Genomic DNA, 26,693 nt, shown 5'->3' with positions numbered 1-26,693 from the left:
GGTTTGGGGGGGGGGTCGTGACCTTGGATGGAGGAACACGTGAAGGTCATTTTTTCTAATGCTCGAATATGCTCCACTCAACACTCGCGGGCTCAGCCAATGGGAGCGCGACTCAGCCCCTTCACGTCACCCCCGCGCGCACAGGTAGCAGCAGCGGCACGGAGACTCGGCGTGGGGACGCTGCAAGAGCGACGACCTTCCTCAATCCACTGCTAGATGAAGGCACTCCCTCTTCCTCAATCCACTGCTAGATGAAGGCCCTCCCTCTTCCCCAATCCACTGCTAGATGAAGGGCCTCCCTCTTCCCCAATCCACTGCTAGATGAAGCGCCTCCCTCTTCTCAATCCACTGCTAGATGAAGGCACTCCCTCTTCCTCAATCCACTGCTACATGAAGCGCCTCCCTCTTCTCAATCCACTGCTACATGAAGGCCCTCCCTCGTCCTCAATCCACTGCTACATGAAGGCCTTCCTCTTCTCAATCCACTGCTAGATGAAGGCACTCCTTCTTCCTCAATCCACTGCTAGATGAAGACACTCCTTCTTCCTCAATCCACCGCTAGATGAAGACACTCCTTCCTCAATCCACTGCTACATGAAGCGCCTCCCTCTTCTCAATCCACTGCTACATGAAGGCCCTCCCTCGTCCTCAATCCACTGCTACATGAAGGCCTTCCTCTTCTCAATCCACTGCTAGATGAAGGCACTCCTTCTTCCTCAATCCACTGCTAGATGAAGACACTCCTTCTTCCTCAATCCACTGCTAGATGAAGACACTCCCTCTTCCTCAATCCACTGCTAGATGAAGGCCCTCCCTTTTCTCAATCCACTGCTAGATGAAGACACTCCTTCTTCCTCAATCCACTGCTAGATGAAGACACTCCCTCTTCCTCAATCCACTGCTAGATGAAGGCCCTCCCTTTTCTCAATCCACTGCTAGATGAAGACACTCCTTGTTCCTCAATCCACTGCTAGATGAAGACACTCCTTCTTCCTCAATCCACTGCTACATGAAGCGCCTCCCTCTTCTCAATCTACTGCTACATGAAGGCCCTCCCTCGTCCTCAATCCACTGCTACATGAAGGCCTTCCTCTTCTCAATCCACTGCTAGATGAAGGCACTCCTTCTTCCTCAATCCACTGCTAGATGAAGACACTCCTTCTTCCTCAATCCACTGCTAGATGAAGACACTCCTTCTTCCTCAATCCACTGCTAGATGAAGACACTCCCTCTTCCTCAATCCACTGCTAGATGAAGGCCCTCCCTTTTCTCAATCCACTGCTAGATGAAGCGCCTCCCTCTTCCTCAATCCACTGCTAGATGAAGCGCCTCCCTCTTCCTCAATCCACTGCTAGATGAAGGGCCTCCCTCTTCTCAATCCACTGCTAGATGAAGGCCCTCCCTCTTCCTCAATCCACTGCTAGATGAAGCGCCTCCCTCTTCCTCAATCCACTGCTACATGAAGCGCCTCCCTCTTCTCAATCCACTGCTAGATGAAGGCCCTCCCTCTTCCTCAATCCACTGCTAGATGAAGCGCCTCCCTCTTCCTCAATCCACTGCTACATGAAGGGCCTCCCTCTTCCTCAATCCACTGCTACATGAAGGGCCTCCCTCGTCCTCAATCCACTGCTAGATGAAGGCCCTCCCTCTCCTACGCCGTGTCAGTTGTGGGGGAGAGGAGGGGGATATGGGGGAGGGGTTCGTTTCTTCACCGCCCACTCAATATCCCCGTGGTGGAATTGTCCGCGCACTGGACTTGCGATCTAGACGGCACCGGTTCCATTCGATCTCCCAGCGCGGCAATGTTCCCAAATCACCCTCCCCCCCACACACACACATAGACACACAAACCTTCATCCACCCAGCAGTATAAAAGTGTCCACCACCGTGAATGAATCGGTAGGCTGTGCGGAGTGGGGTAAAGTGTGGGTACTTCACCGACACTTTGCGCTCCTGTTGTGCTTTTGAATTGTTTCGTTGTTGTAACGTTCTGCCCCCGTGCCCCTACTGGACATCTGTGAACAAGAGCTTTATAGCTCATCGGATTCCTCCAGTATAAGATCACTATTCTGATTCTGATTCCGAGACGTCTGTCTCAGCGTGCAAGACGAGGCCAAGAACCCGCGAGTAGGGAAGGGCTCCCTCTCGTGAAAGTCCGTCTGGCAGCAGTGGCGTGAATACGCAATTGCAGGGCTGCGCCTTTACCCCACCCCCGCGACTTCTACTGATGTTCGCCGAATCGATCGTCAATTTAACACGAAGTAACAGAGGGCTATCGCGACCAATATCCATAATAGAGGGGTTTTTTGTTGGGTTCGATCGCATAAATATATAAATGTGGTGTCGTTACACCCGCCACCACCCGAAGCAGCCAGTTACTAAGGTTCGTCACGTCAACAGAACGTGCCAATTCGTTGCTAGTTCGGCACGCCGGGCGTGTTGGAGAGTAAAACCCACGCACATTTACAATGCGAGTACCGGCTAGTGACGAACTACCAACGAATTGGAACGTTTTTTTTGTTTACGATACACAACCGTGACGAATCGCCCGTGCCGGATGGTGGCGGGTCTCACGACACAACATTTAATATCCACGCGATCTAAGCCCACTAAAAACGCCTCGATTGTGGAGACTCGGCCGTGCGGGACCACGTGGGCGCGACACGAACCGGGGGGGCCCGCGAGAGGCGGTTCGGGGGGTGACGATTCGGGTCTGATGCCTTCATCCAGCAGTGGACTGAGCACGGCGACCGGTGACGCTGACGACGTTCGCCTTAGTGGCACGCGGGCATCTGACGTCGATGGCGGTGGGGGATATGAATAAATGGGAAATATGTAGATAATACGTAATTATTATTATTGCAGATAGCTCAATCATTGAGGACGCTGGCTGAAGGCTCGTGAAGAGCCACTGGACGCGCGTCCATTGCTGTCACGTGGCATGCAGGCGCAGCAGAGCTGCCATCCAAAGATCCCCCGTATAGCCTGACCAGACTGTTGGGGCAAGTCCCGTGAGTAGAGAGGAGCACCTTTGAAGGCCGGCACGGTGGCACGCGAGAGGGGGTGGGTCGCCAGACAGCGACACGCTCGGCTGCCTTCGTCCCCGTAGCGGAGATGTTTACACGCCGGAAGAAGGAGCTCATTTGATACTGAGTCGACCTAGGAGATGCCCAGGACGCGGTACAGGAACAGGTAATCGTCACTGGTGTTTGCAATGAGCGGAAATCCAACTCGGGTCGCCGGGTTCGCAGCGCGTCAACCACTGCGCCACCGCTCCCCCCCCCACACACACACACCACACATATAAATATCAGCACCCGGGTACCAGACTTACCTGTTACCTGCCTCGAGACTCAGACAAAGCCCCTGCCCACCCACCCTCGCCGCTAATCTGTTCATCGCACACAACCTGCCCGCACTGCAAGCGTACTCTGCGCACAGCCCTTTGCCAATCCACTGCTGGATGAGGTTCTTGCCAACAACAGCGAACGCCTGATTGTAATGGGGGGGGGGGGGGGGGAGAGACGGGTGGGGTTGTTTGACCATACTTCACCGCTCTGGTCAGTCGCGGAGCTGGTTACGCGATTCACTGCTGTGCTAGCGATCCGAACGTTTTAATCTCGCAATTCGATATACAAATCCGGCAGATGACAAATCAATGTTTTTTTTTAATATAATGCACTAAAATGTCGACCGGACTTCTGTAAACCCTGCTTTTACCCGCCCCCCTCCCGCCGCGAGTCTCGCCAGACATACCACGTTCCTCCCACGCGCGAATTTAAATAAAAAACTCATTCACAAAATTGACCCAAACATCCCAAGAATGGCCCCTCTCACAACCACCCCTCCCTCCCACCCCCTTCTGATTCGTGGTACTGGGCGTGCATCAACCACCACCACCACAACCACCACTACCACCACCACAACTACCAATCGGGTGTGTAGGCGGTGCAACTGCGCCGGAGCACCATGGGCTGAGAGAGGCTCAGCCAACTCTGCAGTTGGTGAATTGTCCATTCCTTGCACTGCACCACTGACCACCACCAAAGATAAAGACCCCCCCCCCTCCCCGTGTAGCCTTTGCCAGCTGTTGGGGCAAGTGCCGTTATTCAGGTGGCACCTACGGAGGCCGCCAGGAAAGAAATTAAATCTCCGAGGAGTTGCTGCGGTCATCCACCACCACCACGCAGGGCCGCAGTGTGTCTCTTGAGTGTCGATGTCTACACAGCTCGCACAAGGGGACTCACTTAAGGCCGAGTAGACCTCGGGGGATGTCCCCGGGACAAGCGGTGAGGTCACTCGCCACTGACGCGAGCCGTGGTCGGGACTCGAACCGAGGAAGTCTGGCGGCTTCGCAGCGGGGCGCGTTCCCCAACTACGGCTCCGCTCCGAGCGGTGGCCACCACCACCAGCACCACCACCAGCACCACCACCAGCACCACCACCAGCACCACCACCAGCACCACCACCAGCACCACCACCAGCACCACCACCACCAGCACCACCACCACCATCACATCCCACGCGCGTGCACTTTCTGTTTGCGTGGCAGGGTTTTTTTCTTCTCACAAGGCCCGAAATGTCTCTCTAATCATTTCCATCGGCTGAGCGCACAGCACTGCCCTGCTACCCCACTCCCTCCGCCCACTCATTTACACACCCCCCGTCTCCCCCATATCCACCACAACTACTCTCACACTCACCGGACGCTCCTTACTTGGCTGCTTCCCCTTCGCTCTTCGTCTTCCTCCGAGAGAGAAATCGATAAAGATGATGACGACGACGGTGATTATGGTGGTGATGATGATGGTGATGATGATGAAACCGGCGATCCTCAGTAGAGGTCAGAGCCGGCGCTAAGGTCTGCACGGGGAGACTGGTGGCGAGTTTGTGGATGGGGCCATGTCGGGGTGATGGTGGTGGTTGTGGTGTGTGCGTGCGCCACACGTTAGTAGTACAGAAGAGGACTGGCACGCATGCTGCGTACGGCTGCGGTGTGTGCGCACACAGTACACAGACAGCTTGCGAGAGATAAACACACACGCGTATACACACACACACCCACACGTGTACAAAGATCAAAGATCCCCCATATAGCCTTAACAGACTGTAGGGGCAAGTGCTGTTAGCGAGCACCTATGAAGGCCGGAACGGTACAGCACCACGCCCGACCGCCTTTGTCTCCCTAGTGGCAATGTTTACACTCCGCACCAGGTACTCATTTGAGGCTGAGTCGACCTAGGGGAGGCCCGGGACCGCTTCAGATAATCGTCACTGGTGTTGTCCGTGAGCGGGAATCGATCCCGGGTCGCCAGGTTCATAACGCAGCGCGCTAACCGCTACACTACTGCTCCCCACATGTGTACACACACAGTCACACACACACACACGTGTATACACACATGTATACACACACACACGTGTATACACACACGCGGACGAGATATGCACACGTGTCCGTCGGTATGCACAGAGCACAGTGCACCCGCACAGACACATAAAGATCCCCCGTATAGCCTTAACAGACTGTTGGGGCAAGTGCTGTTAGCGAATAGCACCTATGATTACAGCAACGGCACACGAGGGGTGGGTGGCCAGCACCACGCCCGGCCGCCTTTGTCTCCCCAGTGGCGATGTTTACACATCGCGCCAAATACTTATTTTAGGCTGCGTCGACCGATACACACACACACTTGTACACACACACGTGTACACACACACACGTGTATACAAACACACACGTGTACACACAACACACGTGCACACACAAACACAGACACTGCCCGTTGTCTCGTACCGGCCGCCGGGTAACGTCGCGGTGTGAACGTCCAGGGACGTCACGAGGGGCGTTCCACGTCCTACGGCTCTTCCCGCTGGTTTCATTAAAGTTTCAAAGGGCACGCGCGCGCCTCTGCTGCTGGTTTTGCGTTTCCCTTCAATAATTAATTCACGCGCCCCTATTACTGCGTAGCGCGCCGCGCTAACCAAAATGCGCCACCGCTCCTCCCCAGAGTCCCCGACATGTCCCGAGGTCGTAGTGATGAGGCTCTTCGGTGGGATGTCCCGAGGTCGTAGTGATGAGGCACTTCGGTGGGATGTCCCGAAGTCGTAGTGATGAGGCTCTTCGGCGTGCAGGTGAGTAGCGGCCACTTAGGTCCTGCCAGGAGTGGAAGGATTTCCCACAGCAGATGATCGCGTCGCTCCGTCTCCGCGCGGGATGTCCTCGCGAGCGCGTTCGCCGCTTTGGCTGCTGTTCCGATATTAGTCTCGATCATGGCTCGCCGTTCCTCTTCTGAAGCAAAAAATATTTTATTTTACCAGGTAAGGCCCACTGAGCTATGTAGCTTTTTTATATAAGCGAGCTGGCTATCACAAATGAGAGCTCAATGAAGTGGTGCATCACGTGGAAATGTATAGCAGCCAAATAATCTAAATGTGTGATGTTGATTGTCAATGTGGAGGGAAAACCCGGCTGACCACGGGGAGAGAGAGACACGCAAACTGCAAATCTGCAGCAGCAGCATGCGTCAGGGTGGGGATGCAACCCACGACCTCCTGCATAGCAGGCGAGGGAGTTAACATCTCCCAGCCACCGCCTGCTAGTGAGTTGCCATGGTGGATGTGTGCTCCCCATGCCCCGCTCCCCCGACTCGCTCTCGGCAGTCGACGCGACGAGCGCCCGGGAGACCAGGGCGAGAGAGCAGCAGCACGTGACGTCTGCCTGGTGGGGGAGGCGGTGGCGCCTTCATTCAGTAGTAGTAGATGTAGTAGTAATAGTAGATGTAGTAGTATATGATGTAGTAGTAGATGTAGTAGTAGTAGATGTAGTAGTAGTAGATGTAGTAGTAGATGTAGTAGTAGATGTAGTAGTAGTAGATGTAGTAGTAGTAGATGTAATAGTAGATGTAGTAGATGTAGTAGATGTAGTAGATGTAGTAGTAGTAGATGTAGTAGTAGATGTAGTAGTAGTAGATGTAGTAGTAGATGTAGTAGTAGTAGATGTAGCAGTAGTAGATGTAGTAGTAGATGTAGTAGTAGATGTAGTAGTAGATGTAGTAGTAGTAGATGTAGTAGTATATGATGTAGTAGTAGATGTAGTAGTAGTAGATGTAGTAGTAGTAGATGTAGTAGTAGTAGATGTAGTAGTAGATGTAGTAGTAGATGTAGTAGTAGTAGATGTAATAGTAGTAGATGTAGTAGTAGATGTAGTAGTAGTAGATGTAGTAGTAGATGTAGTAGTAGTAGATGTAGCAGTAGTAGATGTAGTAGTAGTAGATGTAGTAGTAGTAGTAGATGTAGTAGTAGTAGATCTAGTAGTAGTAGATGTAGTAGATGTAGTAGTAGATGTAGTAGAAGTAGATGTAGTAGTAGTAGATGTAGTAGTATATGTAGCAGTAGTAGATGTAGTAGTAGATGTAGTAGTAGTAGATGTAGTAGTAGTAGATGTAGTAGTAGTAGATGTAGTAGTAGATGTAGTAGATGTAGTAGTAGTAGATGTAGTAGTAGTAGATGTAGTAGTAGATGTAGTAGTAGTAGATGTAGTAGTAGTAGATGTAGCAGTAGATGTAGTAGTAGATGTAGTAGATGTAGTAGTACTAGATGTAGTAGATGTAGTAGTAGATGTAGTAGATGTAGCAGTAGTAGTAGATGTAGTAGTTGTAGTTGTAGATGTAGTAGTAGATGTAGTAGTAGATGCAGTAGTAGATGTAGTAGTGGATGTAGTAGTAGAAGATGTAGTAGTAGATGTAGTAGTATTAGTAGATGTAGTAGATGTAGTAGATGTAGTAGTAGTAGTAGACGTAGTAGTAGATGTGGTAGTAGTAGATGTAGTAGATGTAGTAGTAGTAGATGTAGTAGTAGATGTAGTAGATGATGTAGTAGTAGTAGATGTAGCAAGAGTAGTAGATGTAGTAGTAGTAGTAGATGTAGTAGTAGATGTAGTAGTAGTAGTAGATGTAGTAGTAGATGTAGTAGTAGTAGATGTAGTAGATGATGTAGTAGTAGTAGATGTAGCAAGAGTAGTAGATGTAGTAGTAGATGTAGTAGTAGATGTAGTAGTAGATGTAGTAGATGATGTAGTAGTAGTAGTAGTAGATGTAGTAGTAGATGTAGTAGTAGTAGATGTAGTAGTTGTAGATGTAGTAATAGATGTAGTAGTAGATGTAGTAGTAGATGTAGTAGTAGTAGATGTAGTAGTAGTAGATGTAGTAGATGTAGTAGTAGTAGATGTAGTAGATGATGTAGTAGTAGATGTAGTAGAAGATGTAGTAGTAGATGTAGTAGATGATGTAGTAGTAGTTGATGTAGTAGATGTAGTAGTAGTAGATGTAGTAGTAGATGTAGTAGTAGTAGATGTAGTAGTAGTAGATGTAGTAGATGTAGTAGTAGTAGATGTAGTAGTAATAGTAGATGTAGTAGTAGATGTAGTAGTAGATGTAGTAGTTGATGTAGTAGATGTAGTAGTAGATGTAGTAGTAATAGTATATGTAGTAGTAGATGTAGTAGTAGTAGTAGATGTAGTAGTAGATGTAGTAAATGTAGTAGTAGTAGATGTAGTAGATGTAGTAGTAGATGTAGTAGTAGTGGATGTAGTAGTAGTAGATGTTGTAGTAGATGTAGTAGTAGTAGATGTAGTAGTAGATGTAGTAGTAGATGTAGTAGTAGATGTAGTAGTAGTAGATGTAGTAGTAGATGTAGTAGTAGATGTAGTAGTAGTAGATGTAGTAGTAGTAGATGTAGTAGTAGATGTAGTAGTAGATGTAGTAGTAGTAGATGTAGTAGTAGATGTAGTAGTAGTAGTAGTAGATGTAGTAGTAGTAGATGTAGTAGTAGATGTAGTAGTAGTAGATGTAGTAGTAGATGTAGTAGTAGTAGATGTAGTAGTAGTAGATGTAGTAGTAGTGGATGTAGTAGATGTAATAGTAGTAGTAGATGTAGTAGTAGTGGATGTAGTAGATGTAATAGTAGTAGTAGATGTAGTAGTAGTAGTGGATGTAGTAGTAGTAGATGTTGTAGTAGATGTAGTAGTACTAGTAGATGTAGTAGTAGATGATGTAGTAGTAGATGTAGTAGATGTAGTAGTAGATGTAGTAGTAGTTGTAGTAGTAGATGTAGTGGTAGTATATGTAGTAGTAGTAGATGTCGTAGTCAGTGACGTGCAGTGAGGTCAATGGCTGGGGAGGCACTGGCTAGTGTCAGAGCCAGATTTATGATGGTGGTGGTGATGGTGGTGATGTTGGTGGTGGTGATGATAGAAGTGGTGGTGATGATGATGGTGATGATGATGGTGGTGATGGTGGTGATAGTGGTGGTGATGATGGTGGTGATGGTGGTGGTGATGATGATGGTTGTGGTGTTGGTGGTGGTGATGATGATGATGATGGTTGTGGTGTTGGTGGTGGTGATGATGATGGTGATGATGGTGGTGATGATGATGATGATGGTGGTGGTGGTGGTGGTGGTGATGGTGGTGGTGGTGGTGATGATGGTGGTGGTGATGATGGTGGTGGTGGTGGTGTTGGTGATGATGATGATGGTTGTGGTGTTGGTGGTGGTGGTGGTGATGATGATGGTGATGATGGTGGTGATGATGATGGTGGTGGTGGTGATGATGATGGTGGTATATGATGTAGTAGTAGATGTAGTAGTAGTAGATGTAGTAGTAGTAGATGTAGTAGTAGTAGATGTAGTAGTAGATGTAGTAGTAGATGTAGTAGTAGTAGATGTAATAGTAGTAGATGTAGTAGTAGATGTAGTAGTAGTAGATGTAGTAGTAGATGTAGTAGTAGTAGATGTAGCAGTAGTAGATGTAGTAGTAGTAGATGTAGTAGTAGTAGTAGATGTAGTAGTAGTAGATCTAGTAGTAGTAGATGTAGTAGATGTAGTAGTAGATGTAGTAGAAGTAGATGTAGTAGTAGTAGATGTAGTAGTATATGTAGCAGTAGTAGATGTAGTAGTAGATGTAGTAGTAGTAGATGTAGTAGTAGTAGATGTAGTAGTAGTAGATGTAGTAGTAGATGTAGTAGATGTAGTAGTAGTAGATGTAGTAGTAGTAGATGTAGTAGTAGATGTAGTAGTAGTAGATGTAGTAGTAGTAGATGTAGCAGTAGATGTAGTAGTAGATGTAGTAGATGTAGTAGTACTAGATGTAGTAGATGTAGTAGTAGATGTAGTAGATGTAGCAGTAGTAGTAGATGTAGTAGTTGTAGTTGTAGATGTAGTAGTAGATGTAGTAGTAGATGCAGTAGTAGATGTAGTAGTGGATGTAGTAGTAGAAGATGTAGTAGTAGATGTAGTAGTATTAGTAGATGTAGTAGATGTAGTAGATGTAGTAGTAGTAGTAGACGTAGTAGTAGATGTGGTAGTAGTAGATGTAGTAGATGTAGTAGTAGTAGATGTAGTAGTAGATGTAGTAGATGATGTAGTAGTAGTAGATGTAGCAAGAGTAGTAGATGTAGTAGTAGTAGTAGATGTAGTAGTAGATGTAGTAGTAGTAGTAGATGTAGTAGTAGATGTAGTAGTAGTAGATGTAGTAGATGATGTAGTAGTAGTAGATGTAGCAAGAGTAGTAGATGTAGTAGTAGATGTAGTAGTAGATGTAGTAGTAGATGTAGTAGATGATGTAGTAGTAGTAGTAGTAGATGTAGTAGTAGATGTAGTAGTAGTAGATGTAGTAGTTGTAGATGTAGTAATAGATGTAGTAGTAGATGTAGTAGTAGATGTAGTAGTAGTAGATGTAGTAGTAGTAGATGTAGTAGATGTAGTAGTAGTAGATGTAGTAGATGATGTAGTAGTAGATGTAGTAGAAGATGTAGTAGTAGATGTAGTAGATGATGTAGTAGTAGTTGATGTAGTAGATGTAGTAGTAGTAGATGTAGTAGTAGATGTAGTAGTAGTAGATGTAGTAGTAGTAGATGTAGTAGATGTAGTAGTAGTAGATGTAGTAGTAATAGTAGATGTAGTAGTAGATGTAGTAGTAGATGTAGTAGTTGATGTAGTAGATGTAGTAGTAGATGTAGTAGTAATAGTATATGTAGTAGTAGATGTAGTAGTAGTAGTAGATGTAGTAGTAGATGTAGTAAATGTAGTAGTAGTAGATGTAGTAGATGTAGTAGTAGATGTAGTAGTAGTGGATGTAGTAGTAGTAGATGTTGTAGTAGATGTAGTAGTAGTAGATGTAGTAGTAGATGTAGTAGTAGATGTAGTAGTAGATGTAGTAGTAGTAGATGTAGTAGTAGATGTAGTAGTAGATGTAGTAGTAGTAGATGTAGTAGTAGTAGATGTAGTAGTAGATGTAGTAGTAGATGTAGTAGTAGTAGATGTAGTAGTAGATGTAGTAGTAGTAGTAGTAGATGTAGTAGTAGTAGATGTAGTAGTAGATGTAGTAGTAGTAGATGTAGTAGTAGATGTAGTAGTAGTAGATGTAGTAGTAGTAGATGTAGTAGTAGTGGATGTAGTAGATGTAATAGTAGTAGTAGATGTAGTAGTAGTGGATGTAGTAGATGTAATAGTAGTAGTAGATGTAGTAGTAGTAGTGGATGTAGTAGTAGTAGATGTTGTAGTAGATGTAGTAGTACTAGTAGATGTAGTAGTAGATGATGTAGTAGTAGATGTAGTAGATGTAGTAGTAGATGTAGTAGTAGTTGTAGTAGTAGATGTAGTGGTAGTATATGTAGTAGTAGTAGATGTCGTAGTCAGTGACGTGCAGTGAGGTCAATGGCTGGGGAGGCACTGGCTAGTGTCAGAGCCAGATTTATGATGGTGGTGGTGATGGTGGTGATGTTGGTGGTGGTGATGATAGAAGTGGTGGTGATGATGATGGTGATGATGATGGTGGTGATGGTGGTGATAGTGGTGGTGATGATGGTGGTGATGGTGGTGGTGATGATGATGGTTGTGGTGTTGGTGGTGGTGATGATGATGATGATGGTTGTGGTGTTGGTGGTGGTGATGATGATGGTGATGATGGTGGTGATGATGATGATGATGGTGGTGGTGGTGGTGATGGTGGTGGTGGTGGTGATGATGGTGGTGGTGATGATGGTGGTGGTGGTGGTGTTGGTGATGATGATGATGGTTGTGGTGTTGGTGGTGGTGGTGGTGATGATGATGGTGATGATGGTGGTGATGATGATGGTGGTGGTGGTGATGATGATGGTGGTGGTGATGGTGGTAGTGGTGGTGGTGTTGGTGGTGGTGATGGTGGTGATGGGTCATGTAGCCCGCATGCCCAGCCACCGCATGCCGAAACCGCTTTTGTTAGGCCGGATCGAGGGAGCTAAACGGGCGCGGCACGGGCTAGAGAAGAGATGGAGTGATGTGGTACAGGAGGACGTGGATCTGAGTGGACTTGCCGATGACTGGTACCAGCGGTGTCAAGATCGGCCTCTGTGGAGGAGGCTCGTGAAGGACGCTACTGGGCAGTTGGAGGTAGTCGCCCTCCAACAACAACGGAGGGCGGAGGAGCGACGCTCACAACAACGAGCGGAGCGCCGGGTGGCTAAAGCACAGCAGGTTGGTACAGTAGAGGGAAAAGGTGGTGCACCAGCCAGTCATCTCAGTCAGTCGACCCGTTGCACCTGGGTCTGCCCCGTGACCTCCTGCCAGCGGGCGTTCGACACTTCACGTGGCCTCAAGGTGCACATAGCCTGGCACAAGCGTCGTCGTGGTGACGTCACCGCTACTTAGTGGCGAATGGCGGTTGTTGTTGTTGTTGATGGTGGTGATGATGGTGGTGATGATGATGGTGATGATGATGGTGGTGATGATGATGGTGATGATGATGGTGATGATGGTGATGATGATGGTGGTGGTAATGATGGTGGTGATGATGATCGTGGTGGTAATGATGGTGGTGATGATGGTGATGATGATGATGGTGGTGGTAATGATGGTGGTGATGATGATAGTGGTGACGATGATGGTGATGGTAATGATGGTGGTGATGATGAGTCGTGATGATGATGGTGGTGGTGGTAATGATGGTGGTGATGATGATGCTGATGGTGGTGATGGTGATGGTGGTAATGATGGTGGTGATGATGATGGTGATGGTGGTGGTAATGATGGTGGTGATGATGGTGGTGATGATGGTGATGGTGGTAATGATGGTGGTGATCATGATGGTGGTGGTAATGATGGTGGTGATGATGATGGTGATGATGATAGTGGTGATGATGATGATGGTGGTGATGATGATGGTGGTGATGGTGATCATGATGGTGGTGATGGTGGTGATGATGGTGGTGATGGTGGTGATGGTGGTAATGTTGGTGGTGATGATGATGGCGATGGTGCCTGTGTGGGTGATGGTGGTGATGATGGTGATGATGATGGTGGTAATGATGGTGGTAATGATGGTGGTGATGATGATGGTGGTGATGATGATGGTGGTGATGATGGTGATGATGATGGTGGTAATGATGGTGGTAATGATGGTGGTGATGATGATGGTGGTGATGATGATGGTGGTGATGATGGTGGTGATGATGATGATGATTATGGTGATGATGGTGGTGATGGTGATGGTGGTAATGATGGTGATGATGATGGTGATGATGGTGGTGGTAATGATGGTGGTGATGATGATGGTGGTGATGGTGGTGATGATGATTATGGTGGTGATGATGATGGTGGTGATGGTGGTAATGATGGTGGTAATGATGATGGTGGTGATGATGGTGGTGGTGATGATGATGGTGGTGATGATGATGGTGGTGATGATGATAGTGATGATGATGGTGGTGATGATGATGATGATGGTGGTAGTGATGGTGGTGATGGTGGTAATGATGGTGATGATGATGGTGATGATGATGATGGTGGTGATGATGATGGTGTTGATGATGGTGGTGTTGATGATGGTGGTAATGATGATGGTGGTGTTGATGATGGTGATCGTGCCTGTGTGGGTGACGCCGGCTCTGGGCCCTCGCGGCCCGCCCGCCCCCCTCCCCCACCCGCCCCCCTCCCCCTCCGCATTCCGCCCTGACCGCAATTCCTCGGAATCTCTCGGACCGAGCGAGAAGGAGGAGGAGGAAGAGGAGGAGGAAGAGGAGGAAGAGTGTTTCGAGGTCATTTTGGTCCGGCTCCAGACTGTGCGCAGCCCCTGTTGGGGCGTGATTATCTGCCGGTTCCGCTCAATTAAATGCATCCCAGACAACCACAGCGAGGCTGGGTTTCTAACTCCCCTGCTGATTTGGCTGGCTGGAGTTTGTTCCGCGATTCCGTCTAAATGCTCCACCCGCGTTGCGTCTCTCTCTCTCTCTCAAATTTAGTTCAACCTGATGACGGTTGCTTGTGTTGCAATCGAAACGTCGTACTCCATTATTTAATTTATTTTCTTTCTACGTGACTTTAGCGAAATAACCAAAGGGTAATTCCTGCAGTCACGAAAGCTTCAAATCAAGTTTGCTCCACCCGTGTTGCGTCTTCGCAATAACTCTGATGTCTGGGGGAGCGGTGGCAGCGTGGTTTGCACGCTGCGTTACTATCCACGCCGCCCCTAGTTCAGTCGCTAGCGACGGCTAACGTCAGTGGCGAGTGATATCTAAAGGGGATTCTACTGCCCCTCAACCCGCCCCCCTCCACCACCCTTCTCCCGTCTCCTTACCCTTCAGTTGATCAGCGTGGAGAAGTATGGTCAAACGACTCCCGTGATCGACACGGCGTCGGGCGAGTATTCATCCAGCAGTGGACTGAGAAGGGAGCCGTGATACGGCCGGCGACCTACTGTATGTACGTTGAACTTCTTTCGCACCGCACGCAGCCAACCGTGCTGATCGGTGGTGTCCAGCCGTGCTGATCGGTGGTGTCCAGCCGTGCTGATCGGTGGTGTCCAGCCATGCTGATCGGTGGTGTCCAGCCGTGCTGATCGGTGGTGTCCAGCCGTGCTGATCGGTGGTGTCCAGCCGTGCTGATCGGTGGTGTCCAGCCGTGCTGATCGGTGGTGTCCAGCCGTGCTGATCGAACGCGGCTGTAACATCAGTGGCGAGCGAGTGAGATCTCAGCCGGTCCTGAATCCCGTTGTTTTTATCTGACATGCCGATGCCTTCTTCACCCGTCCGTGCCATGTCGAAGCTAAACGCCACCAACAACAACCACGACAACGGCCAAGCTCGGCTGACACCACGCGTGGGGATGACCACAACGCGACCTGGAAGACGAATCTATTGAACACGGTTCACTCAAAATGTTTATTTTAATTTGTTTTTAACCTGCAGTGTAAGGCCCCACTGAGCTACGTGTAGCTCCTTTTCCAGAAGCGGCCTGGCCATCACACATGATATCTGCTCGACGAAGTGGCTTGTCGTCATCGTGTGGACATTCATAGCAGCAGATAAATAACTCTAAACGCGTGGTGATGTTGATTCTAAATGTGGCGGGAATAACCGGAGGACTCGGAGAAAAATCCACGCGACCACCACGGGGAGAGGGACACCGCAAACTCCAAATATAGAGCAGGCGTCAGGGTCGGGATCTACCCCGCGACCTCCTGTATACCAGGCGAGGTCGTTAACATCTCCTAGCCACCGCGGCGCCCACAAAATATACATACACGCGTCAGGGTCTGGATCTACCCCACGACCTCCTGTATACCAGGCGAGGTTGTTAACATCTCCTAGCCACCGCGGCGCCCACTAAAATATACATACACGCGTCAGGGTCTGGATCTACCCCACGACCTCCTGTATACCAGGCGAGGTCGTTAACATCTCGCTCCCTGCCTGACGGGGAGAGGCGCTTCTCGTGCCGGCTACTCGGGGCCACGAGAGCTTCCGAAAAGCGGCCTGGTAGAATTAGGGGCGTCTGGAGAAACGGTGACTGTAAAACCTCGCATTTGCTGACGGCATGACCATCGATGGACATTCAAATGAACCGCAGGAAAATAACTCGGCAAAGCGGGCTGACAAGTCGGGCCAAATATGACTGCGACCAGCAGTGGGTAGACCACAGCTGATGATGATGACGGTGACTCGGACGCAAGTTCATTCCTCTGCCCGGGTAACGCCGCTGTGCCGACGCAGGGGTCGAGTGTGCAGGCGGTGCAACTGCACCGAGGGGTGCCACGGGCCGGAAGCTCCGGACTATGAACAGAGTTGGGTGTGGGAGGGCATTTCATTCCTCGCACCAGGGCTCATGCCGACCGCTCTGAGTCCGTGATGTGAACACAGTGGCGGGGGGGGGGATACGGGATAGGTGACCCGGTGTCGAACCCAGATCGCTTCACTCGAGAGCCATGCTCGCCCTCTGCCAGGGATCTCCTCCATGCCCGCGTGCGAACGCCCTTCCTGACTCACCCCCGTGTGATTTTCCAGCGTTCGAGGTCGTGCCCATTCGCGCTGTCTCACTGAACTAAACAATTTTTGTTTTCATTTTCACCAGGTAAGGCTATGTCGCTCTTTTTCAGAAGCGACCTGGCCACTAAACGATAGCTCAACGAAGTAGCTCATCATCATGTGAATATTTATAGCAGCTAGACACATTTACACAGAAACAGACACAATTAGACAGCAATCGGCCTGATAATGTAGTTAACAAAACTAACACTACCCAAGGAAACACATTTTCCAGACTGACCAGCAACAACTCTCAACTAAAAATGAACAATTTAAAAAACAACATGACTCACGTTGAATTATCCAGCGACATGGTATCAGTCCTGAATAAAGGTCTTAACTGTCTGTTTCCCCATGTACAATCCCTGTCGATGAGATATTTGCTCAAGTGGAATCAGCAGTCAGACATCTCACACATAAGCTGAGATGACTCGGCATGAGGTTGCCAAAATGACTGAGTACAGTCAATTTCCAAAAACAAATCTTGGTTTGAGTGAGGCAAAAGCCTTAAGAGAGCTGAGAGCAAATAAAGGGCCGATCAACTGTGTGATGCGCCGTGAGGATTACGATAATAAAATCACAGATTTACTCGATGAAGGTACCTACCTTAAAATTAAACGAGACTCAACCAACATCAATTCCCAAGGAAGAGCAACACCTGATCAAACCCAGGGCATCAAAACCACAAAGACTTTGTGGGCTCATCTTCTTTGGTTCTTTCGGTAAAGTCACGTAGAATGAGAATAAAATAAAATAAGAGGATGAAATTCTCACGACGTTTCGGCCACAACACAAGTAGCCTTCTTCAGGTGAAGGAACAAAACTGTCGGGACGACAGAGCTTATTTTTTTATTTATTCTCATTCTACGTGACTTTACCGAAAGAACCAAAGAAGATGAATCCTTGCAGTCACGAAAGCTTTAAATCGAAACTTTATGGGCTATCAAAGATTCACAAACCTGATGTCCCATTAAGACTCATAGTTAGTACAATAGGCTCTGACACATACAAATTAGCACAATACGTGACGAAACGAATTGCAGCCCTACATCGGTAGGGCCTCTTCGTTCATTAAAAACTCCGAACATCTCGTAAATATAATGATGTTCTCGTAAGTTTTTATGTGACTTCTCTGATCACGAGGGTCCCGGTCAATTAAATTACTCGATACTCTGGGAACGAACAGAGGTTTATCCAAATATATCCCACGACTAGCTGAACACTGTCTACAGAACACCGATTTCTTGTGGAAAGGTGATTTCTATAAACAAAAGGAAGGAGCAGCAATGGGCTTCTCCTTTGTCGCCTGTGATTGCGAATTTGTACATGGAAGATTTTGAAACAAAAGCAATAGCTTCAAGCACACCAAAACCCTCTGCTTGGTTTAGATATGTGGATGACACATTGGTGGTCTGGCCACATGGCAAAGATACACGTAACGAATTTCTAAATCACCTAAACTCGCAAAACCCATCCATACAGTTCACCATGGAAGTGGAAGCTGACATAACTCGACCATTTCTGGATATTCTGCTCGGGCGAGTCCGAAATGGTAAAATAACACACAATGTTTACCGAAATAAAACGCAAACTGACGCCTATCTGAGTGTAGTCACACCATCACCCTGCGCCGAAATTATCTCTCATCAAGACGCTCACACATTGGGCTAAGTGTCAGATGGTGAGAGTCTGAGAACTGAAATTAAACATGTTAAAGAAGCGCTGCAATTGAATAGCTACAATTATGCACAAATCAACAGGGCATGGAATCCCAAGATCAAATCAATTAGCACGAGGGTTGAAATTGACCAGGTAATTACAAATATTAAAATACCGTACATTGCGGGAGTAACTGATAAACTAGCCAGATTTTTGTAAAAACACCACATTCCGAATCAGATTTGACACGGTACATACAATACAGAAATTAATGTCCGGTACTGAACATGTATTACCGAAGCTATCAACAGAAGGTGTGTACAGGATTAACTGCACGTGTGGTAAATGTTATGTTGGGCAAACAGGACGAATGATCAGCACGAGACTAAAAGAACATCAGAGGAATATGAAATTCTCCCAAACACAACTGTCGGCAGTAGCAGAACACGCGTGCCAACAAGCACAGTCAATTGATTTTGATAATGTTGAAGTTCTGTGCAAAACGAGTTGCTACTGGCCAAAACTAATTAGATAATATATCGAAATGTGGCCAGATGACAAAAGTGTCATCCACGTACCTCTTCCATAAGGTTGGGCGCAGAGTGGCAGTCTGGATGGCGTCAGTCTCAAATTTCTCCATGAAAATGTTGGCGATAACCGGAGATAGGGGGGAGCCCATTGGGGTGCCCTCAGTTTGTTTGTAGAAAGTTCCATTCCAAGTGAAGTATGTATTGGTTAAGCAGTGTCTCACCAGGGGGGGTACCTCAGTGTTTAGTCCTTGATGAACCAAGTCTTCAATGATTGCGATGGTGTCAGGTACAGGAACTTTGGTGAATAAGGAAACTACATCAAAACTGACAAGCAGGTCGTCTGGGGACAGGGAAATACCCTTGATTGTCGATACCAGGTGAGTAGAATTGTGTGGACTCGTCCATCTAAACAAACTGTCAAATCGTTATCCGTGGTGCTAACGTTTAAAAAGTACATAAATAAATACACACCGCCACTTCTTTCAAATGTTCTTGCCGTTGGTTTTCACACCTGATGATGACTGTTTGTGTTGCAGTCGAAACGTCGTGATAATTTAATAATTTTGTTTATATATTTTATTATTTTATTGTTTCCCTTCAACGTGACTTTACCGAAAGAACCAAGAATATGAATCACTGCAGTCACGAAAGCTTTAAATCAAAATTTGGTGACGAATTGTTATGCTGTGTTTACGTAAATAACCTTACTAATTGGCTGTGTCGGGTGGTGACGGCTTTAACGACACATTTATATTCACGCCATCTAACCCCCAAAACACCTGCATTATGGATGGGGAGAGAGACACGCAAACTCCAAATATACAGGCCTCGCCTGATACACGACCTCCTGTATACCAGGCGAGGTCGTTCACAGCCGCGACGTCATCGCGAGCATTCCGCCGGGTCCATTGGAACCTTCAAAACTCCACGGCCATGCTGCTGGGTTGGCAGTGGTGTACAAACACGGAAAACAACAACTCAACGCGTGCCGTGTCAACAACACTTTTGTTTATTGCTCTAGACCAGGGGTGGGGAACCTTTTTATCTGCCAAAGGCCATTTGGATATTTATATAACATCATCATTTAATTAATTCGCCCCTAATGCGATGGGCTGGAACCTGCTTCTCTTTGGTGAGGCGTGTGGTGATGTTAGCTGCTATTGACGATGATGTTGCTACTCGCAACTGCTTTTCCAGCTTTGCTCCTAGATGTATTGAATTTCGAGTACCGCCTGCGGTTGCCTTGACAGGACCAGAGACCAAATGATTTCGCGGGCCTGGCGTTCCCCAGCCCTGCTGTAGACCGTCGCACAGCAGTGTTAAACAAGGAAGAACAATCATGCGTACGCTTGGGCTCTGTGACCTGACGCTATCATGCACCATGCCCGGCCACCTTTGTTTCCCCAGTGCTGCAGTTGTTATATACCGCACCATGTGCTCATTGTAAGGCTGAGTCGGCCAATGGGGGAGGCCCAGGACCGGGCATCAAACTCTGCTGGCCGGGACCGTTGCGTTCAATGGCGTAGCGCGGTGCGCTGACCACGGCACCACCGCTCCCCGCGGGAGCCCCGTGCTCGATGCACCGCCACTGCGAGTCGTGGGCGGGCGCCGAGGGCAAAGTCCAGCGGGGAGGGGGGGGCAGTTGGCACGGCTCCTGCTGCAAGCGGTGACACGGGGCCCCTCTGTCCAATCACAGCCTCCCCCTGCCCCCCCTCCTCCCTCCCCCTCCTCCCTCCCCCTGCCCCCCTCCTCCTTCCCCCTCCTCCCTCCCCCTGCCCCCCTCCCCCCTCCCCCTCCTTCTTCACCTGCCCCCTCCTCCTTCCCCCTCCCCCTACCCCCTCCCCCCGCCCCCTCCTTCTTCCCCTGCCCCCTCCCCCCGCTTGGGCCCCTTCGGCGCGTGGCAACTCCCTGGCGCAGCTGCACCGCCTGCGCCCCTCCAGAGCGAAGCCTCTCTCAGAACGCCACCGCGAGACTGAAACACACTGAAACACATTGCTTTAAAGCTGATTTGTTGCGTTCGTTTGTTGACCCTCCCCTCGCACGTCCAAATTAGCGCGGTTGCCTACGTAAGGTGCGAAAGAAGTTCAGCATACCGCACAGATTTGTGCTACTCGCCTCCAATCGTGTGATGTCATCGACATGTCCCCCACAGGTGGCCGTGTCGGGTGGAGCAGGGTGTACGACACAAGTGTACAATTTAGTCAGGCGATCACTGCTGTGTACTATTACAGGGCTCCACGGTGGCGAGATGTTAACTACCTCGCCTGGTATACAGGAGGTCGTCTGTTCGATTCCGACTCTAACGCCTGCTGTATATTTGGAGTTTGCCGTGTCTCTCTTTCCTTGTGCTCACATGGATTTTTCTCCAGGTCCTCCGGTTTCGCCCTCCACATTTAAAATCAACATCACGCGTTCAGTGGATTCGGCTGCTATACATTTCCACGCGATAAACAACTTCGTCGGGGTATGTTGGCCACTGATGCGATGTTGGCCACTGATGTGAGCCGTGGCCCTCGAGTCAGATGACTGTGTTCAGAGCCCACTGCATTCCTAGCCCATGAATGCAATGGCAGCAACTTTTGTGCGTTCTCCGTTCGCTGCCACAGCGAGCTCCCACGTGACACTCTGATGAGACATTGAACCTCTGCGTTACGTGGTGAGATGTTAACTACCTCGTCTGGTATGCAGGAGGTTGTGGGTTCGATCCCGACCCTGACGCCTGCTGCTGTATACTTAAAGTTTGCGTGTCTCTCTCCCCGTGGGTATGTGGATTATTCTCTGGATCCTCCACGTTTAGAATCAACATCATGCGTTTGGGAGTAATTTGGTTGCTATCGATTCCCACATCAAAAGCCAATTTGTTGAGCTATCATTTGTGGCCAGGTCGCATTAGAAAAAAATAGTGATATAAAAATAAAAAAGTGTAATTGTTTAAAGTTTAGTTTCTATGCATGAAACGTGGTCGCGAAAGCGCACGTCGTTACCGGTGACAGCCAATGACCAGCAGAGGGCGCTGCGACTCCTCGCAGAGCCACGTGGTCAATCCCTCGCTTGCACTCTCCTCTCGCGCGTGCTCATCCCGCGTGATGTCCGACGTTCCCCTCCGCGTGCTGGGAGCATATCCAGGAGCTCGCGAACATCGTGCGGAGCAACACGCGAGACAACCCGCAAGGACATCGGAAAGCTGTCCCGCAGGACTGCGAAAGGTGACTCAGCATCTCCCCCCCTCCACCCCGCTCTGGTGATGGGGGCTCCTTAGCACTCCAGCTCGGGCGGGAGTGAGTGGGGGGGTGGCAGGGGGGATAATCTTTGGGACTGCCGAAAATCTGGGGTCTTAATGCCAACTGCGAGCGTAAATAAGCAATGAAGCGTACACTAGAGGTAAGGACAATATCTTAAGCTTAAAAAAACGTTGTACTCTTGACCACATTTGCAATTTCCCCCACACAGACCGACCCCACCGGTCCTCGGGTCGGACCGGCCCACCGGGCATTCCCCTCCGGACTGCTGCCCCATTGGCCAGTCCGGGCCCGGCAATGTCGCGGTGCCGCTACAGCCCAGCCAGCCACGTGTCGGCTCTGATGGCAGGGGCGGTGGGCGGCTCGAGGGGGCCGCGTGCGGAGATTCCCCTCGTCCGTTTGGGGGGCTGTCCTCGTCATCAACCCGCCCGGCACACCACATCTAGTATACATCCGGCTAGGGCTGTGGCTGCTGCTCGCGTGCCACCTAACCTGGAAACTATTCGGTGATAAATTAATCCCTCGGGGGGGGGGGGGTGGGGGCGTGTGAATGTTTGACACTCCTCGCCTCCTGTAACCATGGCCGTGCATTCCCCTACGCAGGGGCTGAAGCGCTAACTCCACGATCTCACACGATATTTGTTCCTGGGTAGCGTTATTTTTTTATTGCTTATGCCTAAAAAGTATAGAAAGTGGCTATTATTCCCCACAAACTTTGCTTTTGCGAGGGGTAACTCGGAGGACCCGGAGAGAAATCCACACGACCACGGGGAGAGAGACACCGCAAACTCTTAGTATACAGCAGCAGGCGTCAGGGTCGGGAACGAACCCACGACCTCCTGCATGCCAGGCGAGGTTGTTAACATCTGCAACGACCAGCGCGGTGAAGTATGGCCACACACTCCACTCCACGAGCAACACGATGCGACTGACGGTGTTCATACAGCAGTGGATTGGCAAAACACGAATAGTGGGGGGGGGGGTTTATTTATTTATTTAACACGAGCCCCCCATGAGGCCGCAAGCCCCTCTCGGGCAAGGGCGACCTGGGACCCACGCACAGACAAATCGTACAACCACAGAGCATTAACGTCACAATATCACAAGTGAGCGTTAACATAACATTTGCATACGATTCACAATCGCCACTACGTAATGTAATTTACACGTTTATATTGTTTCGCAACTTTACACTCGCCGCTTAAGCAACCTTCAGTACATATTGAATAACGTTGTTTCAACGCGAATTTTCCGTGGTGATACAGTAATTAAACTGGGTCCAATTATAGTGCAGACGTGTGCGCTGCGAACCCGACCATCCGAGTTCGATTCCAGCTCACCGCCACCAGCGGTGACGATTATCTTAACCGGTCCTGGGCCTCCCCTAGGTCGACTCAGCCTCAAATGAGTGCGTTGTGTAAACATCGGCATTGGGGAAGACAAAGGCGGTCGGGCGTGGTGCTGGCCACCCTCGTGAGTACCACAGTGCCGGTCTTCATAGGTGCTCCTCGCGAACAGCACTTGGCCCAACAGTCTGTGAGAGGCTATAGGGGGGGTCTTTGTCTTTGTCTGCACACCTCTCCACACACCCGACGATCCGGGTTTGCTGCCGGGCCACGGCGTGGGTGAACATCAGCAGTGGGGATACAAAGGCGGCCGGGCGCGCGGCGTGGTCTCGTGGTAACGCCCGATCGCTTCCCCACTCGGGTGCCTCTCTGTGTGTTGTGTGTGTTGCGTGTTGTCTGTGTGTTGTGTGTTGTCTGTTGTGTGTATGTTGTGTGTTGTCTGTATGTTGTGTATGGTGTGTGTATTTTGCGTGTATGTTGTGTGTTGTCTGTATGTTGTCTATGTTGTGTGTGTGTTCTAGTGTGTTGTGTGTGTTCTGTATGTTGTGTGTATGTTCTGTATGTTGTGTGTGTTCTGTATGTTGTGTGTGTTCTGTGTTGTGTGTGTGTTCTGTATGTTGTTGTGTGTATGTTGTGTGTGTGTTCTGTGTGTTCTAGTGTGTTGTGTGTATGACTGTATGTTGTGTGTGTTGTGTCGTGTGTATGCTCTGTATATTGTGTGTGTTGTGTGTGTTGTGTGTATGTTCTGTATGTTGTGTGTTCTGTATGTTGTGTGTGTTCTGTATGTTGTGTGTGTGTTGTGTCGTGTGTATGTTCTGTATGGTGTGTGTGTGTTATGTGTATGTTCTGTATGTTGTGTGTGTGTGTTCTGTATGTTGTGTGTGTTCTGTGTGTTGTGTGTGTGTTCTGTGTGTTCTGTGTGTTGTGTATGTTGTGTGTGTGTACTCCCCCAGTTCTGCATGCGTTTCCTCCATGCAACTTAACTTTGCATTGGCTAAGACACTCCACGGGGGATCACACACTAACTACAGCAGCAGCAACATCGCCCCCCCCCTCTTACTGCCAACGCAAGGCAGGACCCCCCCCCCCTGCCCAACGCGTCTCGAGACTCCGGCTTTGCCGGGGTAAAGCAACAAAATGACACCGATTCACACAAACATCGCGAAATCGATTCTGTATCCACCTCCTCCTCGTCGTCGTCTTCACCACCCCCACACCCCGCGTGCAGAGAGAGACCGGCGACCTCAGCTCTTCAACTGGCAGCTTTAGGCTCTCGAGAGAAGCGACGTAAAGACCTGCCGGTGGAGAGCGCGTGTAGCACGGCCAGAGAGCGCGCGGCGGGGGGGGCACTGGTTTGGGGGGTCCAGAGGGAATGTGGGGGGCCGGTCCCAGCAGCAGCTGCTGCGTTGTTGTCGAGGGGGGCAGGCAGGCGGCGTGGGGGGGCAGACCCCCCCCCTCTGCTAACCAAGACAGAGGTGGCTGTCCATGAACCACCATCACTGCCACCATCACCACTATCACCATCACCACTACCACCACCACCATTACCACCATCACCACCATCGACTGCAGAATCAATCGGGAAATATGAGCTGTCAGTCATCAACACCGACTGGACATCTGTAAAAAAAGCAATAAAAGCTTCCTAGCTCATCGTGTTCCTCCAGCCTAAAAGAAAGATTCTGATGAAGATTTTGAACACGAACAACAAGAATCAATATTAACATGACATGAGCGAGTTCTCGCCGCTATGTGCAAGGGTTGCTTCCGCCTGCAACGCCACCCAATACTGCCTCTCAGCCTTCCACCCATCCAGGGCCGAGTTACTGCCCAACGTGCCGGGCTCTCGCTGCGTGAGCTTGCGCACCGCCACTTCGCCTCGTTCACTCGTCCTTCCAACGATCGGTGGCCACGGTCGATCCACTGCTGCACGAGGGCCTCTCCGCACGCCGAGGTTGTTTTGACCGCGAGCGGTTTGGCCGCCCCGGCGTCTCGGCGTGCGGGTTGGCCACAGGGGTGGAGGGCCGCAGGGCCGGCTCAGAGTTCGCTCGCCGCTGGGCGTTAGCCACGGCCGGGAATCGAACTCGGGCAGCTGGGATCCTAGTGCGGTGCTAACCACTGTGCTGCCGCCACCACTACCCCACTCCCCCCCCCACCAAATGCATTCTTACATTACATTCTTACATTCTTTTCAGAGGTAAATTGTAAACATGGGTTGCACTGTTTAGTCATGCAATCGTGTTTGCATTCGACTCGTATATCCTTGTCCATTTACATATTAGTGAAAAAGTCACCGTATATCTGTTTAACGTTAATGTTTATGTAAACACATTTTGTAACTAATCTACCCAAGCCGACTTGCACTGCATGTAATTCAATGTTCAACTTCGATTTATCGCAGATTTATGTTTCGATTTCTCTCGGCGACACGGTTGTTTCCACTCCGATTTCTTTTTGCCGCATTGCTCCGCTTTGGTTTGCCATCGTAACGTTTGGTGACCCAGGGCTGTACGCATGCCGAACTTCTTTCGCACCGTGCGTAGCCAACCGTGCGTGGGGAAGTACAACCAGCTAAACACAAAAAGCAGTTCTGCAGAAATTAGTTTTAAATCTGAATATAAGGGTGCATAGCTCCGGTGGCTTCCTAATATCGGAAGAGCATTCCAGACGGCCACAGCGGCGCATCTGAAAACGCACAATGCTGTCTGATGGTTAGACAAAAACAAAGGTCACTCCTGTCCTGGACTCTTCTCGAGTTCTCACCACCTGGTTACACAAACCCAAGTTGAATTGCTACTGCATATTTGGAGTTTGTGGTCTCTTTCTCCCCGTGGTCGCGTGGATTTTCCTCCGGGTCCTCCGGTTTTTACCTCCACATTTATAAACGTGCGCTTAAGAGTATTCGGCTGCCTCGATAAATTTCAACGTGATTCGTTATCACGTGTGGCCAGGTCTCTTCCGAAAGAAGAGCTACATATCTCAGTGGGCCTTACCTGGTAAGAAACAAAAATTTGTTCAGTCAAAGTTTAGTTCATCTGATGGGGCCCAAGTGTAGCCATTTCGCAGCCTGTGTTTGCCTAGCGGCCTCCGGCTTGTAAATGAGACGTGGACTCTTGGACGTCTGCCCTGGTTAAATGGGTTGCCTGAAAACACAAACAACACAACAACGGCAACAACGGCAACACGACCACGATGACGACGACGACGACGCTGCAAGACGTCGGGAGGCCGCGCTGTACGGAGGCGGCTGTGGGCCGGCGCGTGTGCGGACGCCACGGGGGTCTTGTGCGGTGCCGCCGAGTCGCCCAAGATGATTCCGCGAGCGCCCCGGTCCTCTCGCGTCCCGCCAACCCCCGCACGCGGTCACGTCCCTCCTACGCACGCAGAAACGCACACGCGTGCACGGGTCAGTGGCGGACGTGCACACTGCTGAGAAGGCTCGAGTGGGGCCTGCGCAGGGCAGCGTCGGGGCCAACAGCGGCGATGACGGCCGATGGTGTGGACTAATAACGGAGTGGCGGACAAGGGATGGAACGCGTCCAAAGGGGTTCTCGTCCGGATTGTGAAATGGTTTGGCGCGAA

The 26,693-nt window shown here is 49.5% G+C and overlaps 2 protein-coding genes and 1 long non-coding RNA gene across 3 annotated transcripts in view; 1 reads left to right on the top strand and 2 right to left on the bottom strand.

The window, feature by feature from the left end:
- MYO19 (myosin XIX) overlaps nucleotides 1-4,590 on the bottom strand; it is a 51,808-nt gene extending 47,218 nt beyond the window's left edge. The window contains exon 1 of the mRNA XM_076072489.1: nucleotides 4,248-4,590. The gene's annotated coding sequence lies outside the window, so the exon portion shown is untranslated. The remainder of the gene's footprint in view (nucleotides 1-4,247) is intronic.
- LOC142930351 (uncharacterized) lies at nucleotides 3,167-22,211 on the top strand. Its single transcript, XM_076072465.1, has 5 exons — nucleotides 3,167-3,192; nucleotides 4,553-4,785; nucleotides 6,664-7,409; nucleotides 21,644-21,732; nucleotides 21,977-22,211. The coding sequence occupies exons 1-5, from the start codon at nucleotides 3,167-3,169 to the stop codon at nucleotides 22,209-22,211; spliced, it is 1,329 nt and encodes a 442-aa protein (XP_075928580.1).
- Nucleotides 22,212-22,733: 522 nt separating this feature from the next.
- The window catches only part of LOC142930360 (uncharacterized), a 38,546-nt gene continuing 34,586 nt past the window's right edge, over nucleotides 22,734-26,693 (bottom strand). Inside the window, exon 2 of the long non-coding RNA XR_012946269.1 lies at nucleotides 22,734-26,485. This is a non-coding gene — a long non-coding RNA (uncharacterized LOC142930360). The remainder of the gene's footprint in view (nucleotides 26,486-26,693) is intronic.

Source organism: Petromyzon marinus, chromosome 38, assembly GCF_048934315.1.
Source record: "Petromyzon marinus isolate PM22_M1 ecotype Great Lakes invasive population chromosome 38, UKy_Petmar_22M1.pri1.0, whole genome shotgun sequence".
NCBI lineage: Eukaryota > Metazoa > Chordata > Hyperoartia > Petromyzontiformes > Petromyzontidae > Petromyzon > Petromyzon marinus.
This window is presented reverse-complemented; position numbering and strand designations above follow the sequence as displayed.

What these genes read in the sequence shown, in the direction of transcription:
- LOC142930351 (XM_076072465.1), top strand. Translation starts at nt 3,167, where the DNA reads ATGCCCAGGACGCGGTACAGGAACAG. An exon ending in TAAAGATGATGACGACGACG is followed by an intron (nt 4,786 to 6,663) that starts GTGATTATGGTG and finishes CGCTCTCGGCAG; the next exon opens with TCGACGCGACGAGCGCCCGG. An exon ending in TAGCAGTAGTAGATGTAGTA is followed by an intron (nt 7,410 to 21,643) that starts GTAGATGTAGTA and finishes GCGTGCTGGGAG; the next exon opens with CATATCCAGGAGCTCGCGAA.